Below are 12,500 nucleotides of genomic sequence, written 5' to 3'. Positions count from 1 at the left end.
TGTAGTCCGTGTGTGTCTGTAGTCCCTGTCTGTAGTCCGTGTGTGTCTGTAGTCCCTGTGTGTCTGTAGTCCCTGTGTGTCTGTAGTCCCTGTGTGTCTGTAGTCCGTGTGTGTCTGTAGTCCGTGTGTGTCTGTAGTCCCTGTGTGTCTGTGTCTGTAGTCCCTGTCTGTAGTCCGTGTGTCTGTCTGTAGTCCCTGTGTGTCTGTAGTCCCTGTGTGTCTAGTCTGTAGTCCGTGTGTGTCTGTAGTCCGTGTGTGTCTGTAGTGTGTGTCTGTAGTCCGTGTGTGTGTCTGTAGTCCTGTGTGTGTCTGTAGTCCTGTGTGTCTGTAGTCCTGTGTGTCTGAGTCCGTGTGTGTTGTAGTCTGTAGTCCCTGTGTGTCTGTAAGTCCCTGTGTGTCTGTAGTCCCTGTGTGTGTCTGTAGTCCGTGTGTGTCTGTAGTGCCTGTGTGTCTGTAGTTCGTGTGTGTCTGTAGTCCCTGTGTGTCTGTAGTCCCTGTGTGTGTCTGTAGTCCGCTGTGTGTCTGTAGTCCCTGTGTGTCTGTGTAGTCCCTGTGTGTGTGTCTGTAGTCCGTGTGTGTCTGTAGTCCGTGTGTTTCTGTAGTCCCTGTGTGTCTGTAGTCCGTGTGTGTCTGTAGTCCGTGTGTGTCTGTAGTCCCTGTCTGTAGTCCGTGTGTGTCTGTAGTCCCTGTCTGTAGTCCGTGTGTGTCTGTAGTCCCTGTGTGTCTGTAGTCCCTGTGTGTCTGTAGTCCCTGTGTGTCTGTAGTCCGTGTGTGTCTGTAGTCCGTGTGTGTCTGTAGTCCCTGTGTGTGTCTGTAGTCCGTGTGTGTCTGTAGTCCCTGTGTGTCTGTAGTCCCTGTCTGTAGTCCCTGTGTGTCTGTAGTCCCTGTGTGTCTGTAGTGCCTGTGTGTCTGTAGTGCGTGTGTGTCTGTAGTCCGTGTGTGTCTGTAGTCCGTGTGTGTCTGTGTAGTCCGTGTCCCGTGTGTGTGTGTGTGTCTGTAGTCCGTGTGTGTCTGTAGTCCGTGTGTGTCTGTAGTCCCTGTGTGTCTGTAGTCCGTGTGTGTCTGTAGTCCCTGTGTGTCTGTCTGTGTGTCCCTGTGTGTCTGTAGTGCGTGTGTGTCTGTAGTGCGTGTGTGTCTGTAGTCCGTGTGTGTCTGTAGTCCCTGTGTGTCTGTAGTCCCTGTGTGTCTGTAGTCCCTGTGTCTGTCCCTGTGTGTCCTGTGTTGTCTGTGTGTGTCTGTAGTCCGTGTGTGTCTGTAGTGCCTGTGTGTCTGTAGTCCGTGTGTGTCTGTAGTGCCTGTGTGTCTGTAGTCCGTGTGTGTCTGTAGTCCGTGTGTGTCTGTAGTACCTGTGTGTCTGTAGTCCCTGTGTGTCTGTAGTCCGTGTGTGTCTGTAGTGCCTGTGTGTCTGTAGTCCGTGTGTGTCTGTAGTCCTGTGTGTCTGTAGTACCCTGTGTGTCTGTAGTCCTGTGTGTCTGTAGTCCGTGTGTGTCTGTAGTCCGTGTCTGTAGTGTCTGTAGTCCGTGTGTGTCTGTAGTGCCTGTGTGTCTGTAGTGTCTGTAGTACCTGTTTGGAGAGCTGTTCCTCACAGAGCTTGTAGAGTGTGTAGAACTTGCGGCTCAGACTCTCGTTGTCCCTGAAGCCGGCGCTGGCCAGTTTCACCCTCATGATGATCGCTCGGTCCGGGACCATCATGGCCACAGTCCGGAACTGGATCTTCAGGTTCTCAGGCAGCTCCTGGCGCCCGGCGTATCCCGGGTTCTGACGCAGAGGAAACGTTCAGTCTCTAAAACACACCAGGTCTAAACCAGGACTAAACCAGGACTAAACCAGGTCTAAACCAGGACTAAACCAGGTCTAAACCAGGCCCAGGACTAAACCAGGTCTAAACCAGGTCTAAACCAGGAAACCAGGTCTAAACCAGGTCTAAACCAGGTCTAAACCAGGTCTAAACCAGGTCTAAACCAGGACTAAACCAGGTCTAAACCAGGTAAACCAGGTCTAAACCAGGACTAAACCAGGTCTAAACCAGGTCTAAACCAGGTCTAAACCAGGTCTAAAGGAGTGGTTACCATGGTGAGGAAGATGCCAAACTCAGGGTCCATCTCGACCTCGTCTCCGTCTGAAAACATGAAGCTCTTCTTCTTGTTCTTCTTACACTGCAGCACGATGTGGATCTGCTGCGCCGCCACCGACAGGACGGGAAGATCAATGCGATTAAACTCATCGAAGCAACCCCAGGCCCCGGACTGAGCCAGACCTGCAACAGACCAGGACTCAACCAGGACTCAACCAGGACTCAACCAGGACCAACCAGGACCAGACCTGCAACAGACCAGGACTCAACCAGGACCAGGACTCAACCAGGACCAGACCTGCAACAGACCAGGACTCAACCAGGACTCAACCAGGACTCAACCAGGACTCAACCAGGACTCAACCAGGACTCAACCAGGACTCAACCAGGACCAGACCTGCAACAGACCAGGACTCAACCAGGACTCAACCAGGACTCAACCAGGACTCAACCAGGACTCAACCAGGACCAGACCTGCAACAGACCAGGACTCAAACCAGGACTCAACCAGGACCAGACCTGCAACAGACCAGGACTCAACCAGGACTCAACCAGGACCAGACCTGCAACAGACCAGGACTCAACCAGGACTCAACCAGGACTCAACCAGGACTCAACCAGGACCAGACCTGCAACAGACCAGGACTCAACCAGGACTCAACCAGGACCAACAGGACTCAACCAGGACTCAACCAGGACCTGCAACCAGGACCAACGACCAGGACTCAACCAGGACTCAACCAGGACTCACCAGGACCAGGACTGCAACCCAGGACTAACCAGGACCAGGAACAGACCAGACCAGGGACTCAGGACCAGGACTCAACCAGGACCAGAACCAGGACCAGGACTCAACCAGGACTCAACAGGACTCAGGACCAGACCTCAACACCAGGACTCAACCAGGACTCAACCAGGACCAACCAGGACCAGGTGCAACCAGGACCAGGACTCAACCAGGACTGAACAGGACCAGGACCTGCAACAGGACCAGGACTAAATCCAGACTCAGGACTCAGGACTCAGGACTCAACCAGGACCAGACCTGCAACAGACCAGGACTCAACCAGGACTCAACCAGGACTCAGGTCTAAACCAGGTCTAAACCAGGTCTAGGGACTTCCGGTTGGAACATCAACGTCATGGCTGCGTGGTGAGAGGCTCCCGACAGAACCAAGATAATTAATACCAGCCCCCCTCAAATGGTGAAATAAATCTTATAAATTGGAGATAAGATAAAGGGGGAGAGAAATACACCAGAAAACCATACTGGATGGCGACTTAATGTAAGTGAATCGACTTCGAAAAACGCTAGCGTTAGCGTACAGTTGACCATCGGAGATCCACGGCAAAACAACTGCAAGGCTAACTAGCCAACGCTAAGCTAACACTCGCTACCACGCATCATGGCGGACTACGATGTACTTTTACGAGAACTCAGAGACTTTCGCCAAGAGAACAGGGAGCAGTTAGAAGGTATCAAGGATGATATCGCCAAAGTGAACAACCGACTGGAGGAAGCTGAGGAGAGGATCGAGAAAGCGGAGGAGAGGATTCAGAACACCGAGGACGCCATGGCCGGACTCGTGCAGCTGCACATGAAGTTAGAGGACAAGTTAACAGATTTGGAAAGCCGCACCAGGAGGGAGAATATCAGGATTTACGGCGTACCCGAAGAATCCGAGCGAGACTCCCCTACAGTGAGTGACTTTGTTGAATGTTTGTTGCGTGAGGGTTTGCGACTGGATGATGTGAAAGATATCGGCATTGAACGAGCTCACCGCTCCCTGGGCCCCGCCCCCAAGTGGGGCCCCGCCGCGCTCTATTCTCGTTAAGTTCTTGAGCTTCAAGACAAAAGAACAAATCCTCCGCAAGGCAACAAAGAGGTTTTACTTGGAAAGGTAAACAAATAACACTGGACAATGATTATCCTCCTGTTATCATTAAGAAGAGAAGAGAATATGCTGACCTGCGCAGAGTTTTAAAAGACAACCAGATCCAGTTCCAAACCCTCTTTCCAGCTAGACTGAAGGTGAAGTTTGCCGAAGGAATCAAAACGTACAATACAGCAGTGGAGGCGAGTGAAGACATGTCCAGAAGAGGCTTTCCTGTTGTGATTATCAAACCAGCAGAAACAATCTTGGAGCAACTAAAACAGCTGACCTGGACCAGAGTGACCAGAGGGGCTGCTCGCAATACACCAAACCCAGGGCTGGACCCGGGTTACAAAGAGAAATTGAGAGCCTTCAGGAGAGCGGCAGCTGTTCCCTCTGGAGATTAAGGTTGTTTTTTTTTACTTTTTTTGATTGTCAGTGAGAAATATCCATTATGGTCTTTTTATTTTAAGCCTAAGCTTAAAGACATTGTGGTTTTTGGTGTGAAATATGAAGTGTACGGTTCTTTATGGTGCATCTTCCCATAGTGCACGCCACAGCCAATAAGGGCCCCCTTCAACAAACTGATGAGGACGTTGCCTTTAGAAGCTCTACAGGGTCTGTCTCAAAGACCCCTGCCTCAGGAGTTCACATCATCAAAGTCTGTTCGTTATTCTTTTTCAAATGTTCAGTTTTACTATTGTTCTTAGTTCAATTGTTATTATGGGGAGCAGGGAACATATGTATGATGTAACTAATGGAATAACACCATGTTTGACAAACGTATAAAACTTGTTACAATCAATATTAATGGCTTGCATAGTCCAGTTAAAAGATGGAAAGCACTGTCTAAACTCAAAAGAGATAAAGTAGAAATTGCATTGATGCAGGAGACGCATCTCTCAGATGAGGAACATTCCAAATTGAACAAACTGGGTTTCAAACATGTGTTTTATTCTTCTCATGGTTCAGGGCGCCGGAGAGGAGTGGCGATTCTGATATGCGGGTACTGAACTATGAGCATATATCAGAGCACAAAGACAAGGAAGGCAGATATGTCCTGATAACAGGAAAGATTGAAGATACCCTTGTAACTCTTGTCAATGTGTATGTCCCTCCTGGTAGCGATTGGTCCTTTTATAAACATGTTTTTGAACTAATTACTACTAAAAGTCAGGGAATCTTAATATGTGGGGGAGATTTCAACATTGCGTTAAATGGTTCACTTGACTCTTCAAATGGGAAAGGTGACACTAAAAAGATAGGGAAAAAGATGCTACATCTTATGGAAGAAATTGGAATAATTGATGTATGGAGAGATAATAATCCATCCAGGAGGGAGTATACTCACTATTCACACCCCCATAATGTCTATTCTCGTCTAGATTATTTTTTTATGTTCAAAAATGACATCCTCCGAGTCAAAACCAGTGAAATTGGGCCCTGTACAATCTCTGACCATAACCCAGTCTATGTGAATGTTTGCTTAGCAAGTAAGAAAAGATTTACTTTTTGGAGGCTAAACAGTAATATTCTTAACTACCCAAATATTAAAGAAGATCTAAAAGATGCGTTAGAGGAGTACCTTGTGCATAATGACAATGATGAGGTCTCCCCAGTGATTCTTTGGGATACTCTTAAGGCAGTAATGAGAGGTAGAATTATAAGTATCTCCTCTTATCAAAAGAAAACCAACCAATACAAACTTGTATGCTTGGAAAACAAATTGTTAAAACTTCAGCGTGTGCACTCTAAAACTATGAAAAACGAAATTAAATCTGAAATTATAAAATTGAAAAAAGAAATTGATGATATCAATACGTTGGCGGTACAGAAAAAGCTTGTTTTTACAAAACAACAGTACTATGAATCAGGTGGGAGATCTCTAAAACGTCTATCTTATATATTGAAGAAACAACAAGCAGAGAGAACAATACATAAAATAAAAAACCCCTTAAATAACAAATTAGAAACTGAACAGGAGAAAATTCAGCAATGTTTTCAATACTATTATAAAAATCTTTACTCTCAAATTTGCACAAATATGTGAGCAGATTGATACGTTCTTGACCCAATTAGATTTACCAACCTTGTCAGAAGAACAAAATAAGAAACTTCTTGCTGCAATAACTAAAGAAGAAATTCATTTAGCAATTGGGAGACTGAAAAGAGGAAAGATGGCGGGAGCAGATGGTTATGGGCCTGAGTGGTACAAAACAATGGAGGATCACTTGATTCCAACCTTATTGAAGACTTTTAATTGGGTGATGGAAAGAAATACCAAAATCTTGGAATGAAGCAATAATTTCCATTATACCTAAGGAGGGAAAGGATAGACTAGAGTGTAGTAATTACCGCCCAATTAGTGTTTTAAACATTGACTACAAATTATTCACATCAATAATATCAAAGCGATTGGAAACAATCCTGCCACAGTTGATCCATAAAGATCAAACCGGGTTTATCAAACAAAGACAAACACAGGACAGCATCAGAAGAGTTCTGCACATAATGCAGCAGGTCGTTAAACAAAAGCAGGAGACATTAGTGATCAGCCTTGATGCTGAAAAGCGTTTGACTCAGTGAGGTGGACCTTCTGTACAAAGTACTTGGCAAGTTTGGCTTCATAAATCAATAATTGAGACAATTTCAGGGTTATACAACAAACCGACCGCTAGAATTAAAATTAATGGGGACCTTACTGAGCCAATTGCTCTAGAAAGAGGGACTAGACAAGGTTGTATATGTCCGCACTATTATTTGCTTGTATATTGAACACTTGGTCAATGGATAAGGCAAAGAAAAGATATCAAAGGGTAACAATTGCAGGAGAGGAGCAAACTGGCGTTATTTCTGATGATTTATTATTGACCATATCTCACCCAACGCAGACCCTACCCATAGTGATCAGAACACTTGAAGAATACGGTGCTTTTTCAGGGTACAAAATTACGTAAACAAACTCAGATATTGATTTAAATTATGACCCACCTCAAAATATTAAAAATGATTATAAATGAAATGGGATGCAGATTGTATTAAATATTTAGAATTGTACTACATACAGATTTCACTAAGATGTATGAAGTAAATTATGGACTCTTAACATTAAATTGCACACGGATATACAAAGATGGAAACTATACCATTTCTGGATTTACATTCGAGGATCGACTCTATCAGAATGAATGTTCTTCCTCGAATTTATATCTGTTTCAGTGTTGCCATTTACTATACCAATAAACAGTTTGCAGAATGGACAAGATGATATAAGACATATGGAAAGGTAAAAAAGCTAGAATTAAGTATAAAACCTTACAGTTAAAGAAAGATAAAGGTGGTAGGAACCTTCCATGCTAAGGGAATATTTCTATGCTGCCCAACTGAGGCCTCTGTGTGCATGTGCTCTCCTGCTTACGGGGCGGGATGGAAAGATCTGGGGAGGAAATCAATTGAGGGAAACCATTGAAAGCTCTAATGCAGATACAAAACTGCAGGGTAAAATTAATATACAAGATGACCACTTATTAAATACGATGATTATTGGCCTGGAATGAAACTCTTAAGTTATGTCATCTAGAGAGGGACTCACATTTTGAGATGGTGTGCATACGATTCTGAGTTTACCCCCAAAAATATGATGATAGTTCAAAGTTTGGATTTCAAAGGATTAACTGATTATAAATCATTTGTCCACAATGGGGCATTTCAGGCTTTTGACACTTTAAAACAGAAGCATGGACTGCGCTCTGAGGATTTCTTCAGGTACCTGCAAATAAGGCACTACTTCACTCAGAAAATTACAATTCCCTCAGCCGATCAGGGTTTCTTACAAATATTTATGTCGCTAATAAAATCATCTCCCACAAAAATAGTTTCGAAATTGTATAATGGCATCCTGTTGGGTAAGGAGGGGAGCACATATTATATCAAAGAAAAGTGGGAAAGAGAGGGAAAGTTTACAATGACAGAAGAGGATTGGGAGCACATATGTCAAATCCAGTGGATCTCAACAGGGTCAAATACATGGCGTGAATTTTGTTGGGAAAACCTAATGAGATTTTTNAGTGATTCTTTGGGATAACTCTTAGGCAGTAATGAGGGTAGAATTATAAGTATCTCCTCTTATCAAAAGAAACCAACCAATACAAACTTGTATGCTTGGAAAAATTGTTAAAATTCAGCGTGTGCACTCTAAAACTATGAAAAACGAAATTAAATCTGAAATTATAAAATTGAAAAAAGAAATTGATGATATCAATACGTTGGCGGTACAGAAAAAGCTTGTTTTTACAAAACAACAGTTATGAATCAGGTGGAGATCTCTAAAACGTCTATCTTATATATTGAAGAAACAACAAGCAGAGAGAACAATACATAAAATAAAAAACCCCTTAAATAACAATTAGAAACTGAACAGGAGAAAATTCAGCATGTTTTCAATACTATTATAAAAATCTTTACTCTCAATTTGCACAAATATGTGAGCAGATGATACGTTCTTGACCAATAGATTTACCAACCTTGTCAGAAGAACAAAATAAGAAACTTCTTGCCTGCAAAACTAAAGAAGAAATTCATTTAGCAATTGGGAGACTGAAAAGAGGAAAGATGGCGGAGCAGATGGTTATGGGCCTGAGTGGTACAAAAAATGGAGGATCACTTGATTCCAACCTTATTGAAGACTTTTAATTGGTGATGGAGAGGAAAGAAATACCAAAATCTTGGAATGAGCAATAATTTCCAATTATACTAAGGAGGGAAAGGATAGACTAGAGTGTAGTAATTACCGCCCAATTAGTGTTTTAACATTGACTACAAATTATTCACATCAATATATCAAAGCGATTGGAAACAATCTACCAACAGTTGATCCATAAAGATAAACCGGTTTATCAAACAAAGACAAACACAGGACGGCATCAGAAGAGTTCTGCACATAATGCAGCAGGTCGTTAAACAAAAGCAGGAGACATTAGTGATCAGCCTTGATGCTGAAAAGCGTTTGACTCAGTGAGGTGGACCTTCTTGTACAAAGTACTTGGCAAGTTTGGCTTTCATAAATCAATAATTGAGAAATTTCAGGGTTATACAACAACCGACCGCTAGAATTAAAATTAATGGGACCTTACTGAGCCATTGCCTCTAGAAAGAGGGACTAGACAAGGTTGTAATATGTCCGCACTATATTTGCTTGTATATTGAACACTTGGTCAATGGATAAGGCAAAGAAAAGATATCAAAGGGTAACAATTGCAGGAGGGAGCAAACTGGCGTTATTTGCTTGATGATATTATTGACCATATCTCACCCAACGCAACCCTACCCTAGTGATCAGAACACTTGAAAGAATACGGTGCTTTTTCAGGGTACAAAATTAACGTAAACAAACTAGATATTGATTTAAATTATGACCCACCTCAAAATATTAAAAATGATTATAAATGGAAATGGGATGCAGATTGTATTAATATTTAGGAATTGTACTACATACAGATTTCACTAAGATGTATGAAGTAAATTATGGACCTCTTAACATTAAATTGCACCGGATATACAAAGATGGAAACTATACCTTTCTGGATTTACATTCGAGGATCGACTCTATCAGAATGAATGTTCTTCCTCGAATGTTATATCTGTTTCAGTGTTTGCCATTTACTATACCACATAAACAGTTTGCAGAATGGGACAAGATGATATCAAGATACATATGGAAAGGTAAAAAAGCTAGAATTAAGTATAAAACCTTACAGTTAAAGAAAGATAAAGGTGGTAGGAACCTTCCATGCTTAAAGGAATATTTCTATGCTGCCCAACTGAGGCCTCTTGTGTGATGTGCTCTCTGCTTACGGGGCGGGATGGAAAGATCTGGGAGGAAATCAATTGAGGGAAACCATTGAAAGCTCTAATTGCAGATACAAAACTGCAGGGTAAAATTAATATACAAGATGACCACTTATTAAATACGATGATTATGGCCTGGAATGAAACTCTTAAGTTATGTCATCTAGAGAGGGACTCACACATTTTGAGATGGTGTGCATACGATTCTGAGTTTACCCCCAATAAATATGATGATAGGTTCAAAGTTTGGATTTCAAAAGGATTAACTGATTATAAATCATTTGTCCACAATGGGATTTCAGGCTTTTGACACTTTAAAACAGAAGCATGGACTGCGCTCTGAGGTTTCTTCAGGTACTGCAAATAAGGCACTACTTCACTCAGAAAATTACAATTCCCTCAGCCGATCAGGGTTTCTTACAAATATTTATGTCGCTAATAAAATCATCTCCCACAAAAATAGTTTCGAAATTGTATAATGGCATCCTGTTGGGTAAGGAGGGGAGCACATATTATATCAAAGAAAAGTGGGAAAGAGAGGGAAAGTTTACAATGACAGAAGAGGATTGGGAGCACATATGTCAAATCCAGTGGATCTCAACAGGGTCAAATACATGGCGTGAATTTTGTTGGAAAAACCTAATGAGATTTTTCATTACACCAGTACAAAAGAGACACCAAGGAATAGGTGATGCCTGCTGGAGATGTGGGAATGATGGGGCTAATCACTTCCATATTTTTTGGGAATGTGGGGTCATCCAAGAAAACTGGTCAGAGATTCATCAACATCTGCAGGGTGTTTTTTCATGTGTTTTCCCCCTGTCATTTGTAACTTTGTACCTTGGTAACTTAGCGTTAGAGGCTTTAGCAGCACAAATAAGAGACGACTCTATATTCTACTGGCAGCAAGTAAAAAGGCAATAACAAGGAAATGGCTTAAACCTGAGCGACCAACAATTGAGAACTGGATTGACATTGTGCAAGAGATCTACATGATGGAAAAGATTTCATTTTTACTGAAAGTGCAGCTGGACTCTTTTTACAAGATGTGGACTAGGTGGACAGAATATGTAAAGCCAGTGAGATCAGACTTCATATAAAACTACTTCATAGTTGCAATATTCTGTTAAATTGTGAAAGAGGTTCCCTGGCTCCACAACCTGTTCTGAGTTTGTATATGTTTTAAAAAAATTGTAAGAGCAGGAACATGTGATTTAATTTTACACACTGCAAAATGTAATCTGCTTTTTCAATAAAAAGTTAATTTGAAAAAAAAAAAAAACAGGTCTAAACCAGGACTAAACCAGGACTCAACCAGACCTGGACCAACCAACCTGGACAACCAGGCAGACCAGGACTCAACCAGGACTCAACCAGGACTCAACCAGGACCAGACCTGCAACAGACCAGGACTCAACCAGGACTCAACCAGGACTCAACCAGGACCAGACCTGCAACAGACCAGGACTCAACCAGGACTCAACAGGACTCAACCAGGACTCAACCAGGACCAGACCTGCAACAGACCAGGACTCAACCAGGACTCAACCAGGACTCAACCAGGACTGAACCAGGACTCAACCAGGACCAGACCTGCAACAGACCAGGACTCAACCAGGACTCCAACCAGGACTGAACCAGGACTCAACCAGGACCAGACCTGCAACAGACCAGGACTAAACCAGGACTCAAACCAGGACTCAACCAGGACTCAACCAGGACCAGACCTGCAACAGACCAGGACTCAACCAGGACTCAACCAGGACCAGACCTGCAACAGACCAGGACTCAACCAGGACTCAACCAGGACTCAACCAGGAACTAACCAGGACCAGACCAACGGACTCAACCAGGACCAACTGGACCAGGACTCAACCAGGACTCAACCAGGACTCAACCAGACCAGGACTCAACCAGGACTGAACAGGACCAGACCAGACCAGGCTCAACAGACCAGGACTCAACCAGGACTCAACCAGGACCACCAGGACCAGACCAGGACCAGGATCTCAGGACCAGGACTCAACCAGGACTGAACCAGGACTCAACCAGACCAACCAGGACTGCAACAGACCAGGACTCAACCAGGACTCAACCAGGACTGAACCAGGACTCAACCAGGACCAGACCTGCAACAGACCAGGACTAAACCAGGACTAAACCAACCAATCAACCAGACTGCAACAGACCAGGACTAACCAGGACTAACCAGGACTCAACCAGGATACAGACCAGGACTAAACCAGGACTGGAACCAGGACTAAACCAGGACTGAACCAGGACTCCAGGACCAGACCTGACACAGACCAGGACTAAAAGGACAACCAGGACTGAACCAGGAAAACCAGGACTGAACAGGACTAAACCAGGACTGAACCAGGACTGAACCAGGACTGAACCAGGACTGAACCAGGACTGAACCAGGACTGAACCAGGACTGAACCAGGACTGAACCAGGACTGAGTCAGACCTTTGTAGATGCGGCCCAGGCCTCTATAGTCCATCTGGTCGGAGCAGTTGAACACGACCACGTACTTCCCCAAACACCGACCCATGTCTTTGGTCGTCTCCGTTTTACCTGCACACAAAGAGACAGGAGCGCACCTGACACACAGGTAACACACCTGACACACGGGGAGCGCACCTGACACACGGGGAGGGCACCTGACACACACGGGGAGGGACCTGACACACACGGGGAGGGA

The 12,500-nt window shown here is 43.9% G+C and overlaps 1 protein-coding gene across 1 annotated transcript in view; it reads right to left on the bottom strand.

Annotated features, from left to right (window-relative positions):
* The window catches only part of LOC110173959 (dynein axonemal heavy chain 5-like), a 102,650-nt gene that overhangs the window by 54,432 nt on the left and 35,718 nt on the right, over window positions 1-12,500 (bottom strand). The window contains 3 exon segments of the mRNA XM_055151203.1: window positions 1,564-1,758; window positions 2,070-2,257; window positions 12,266-12,373. Of these exon segments, the coding sequence (XP_055007178.1) occupies window positions 1,564-1,758; window positions 2,070-2,257; window positions 12,266-12,373 (491 nt within the window).

This window comes from Boleophthalmus pectinirostris, unplaced genomic scaffold (assembly GCF_026225935.1).
Source record: "Boleophthalmus pectinirostris isolate CB_2022bp ecotype Guang Dong unplaced genomic scaffold, ASM2622593v1 HiC_scaffold_15, whole genome shotgun sequence".
NCBI classification, from domain to species: domain Eukaryota; kingdom Metazoa; phylum Chordata; class Actinopteri; order Gobiiformes; family Gobiidae; genus Boleophthalmus; species Boleophthalmus pectinirostris.
The sequence above is the reverse complement of the archived record's forward strand: the minus strand, read 5'-3'. Positions and strand labels throughout refer to the sequence as shown.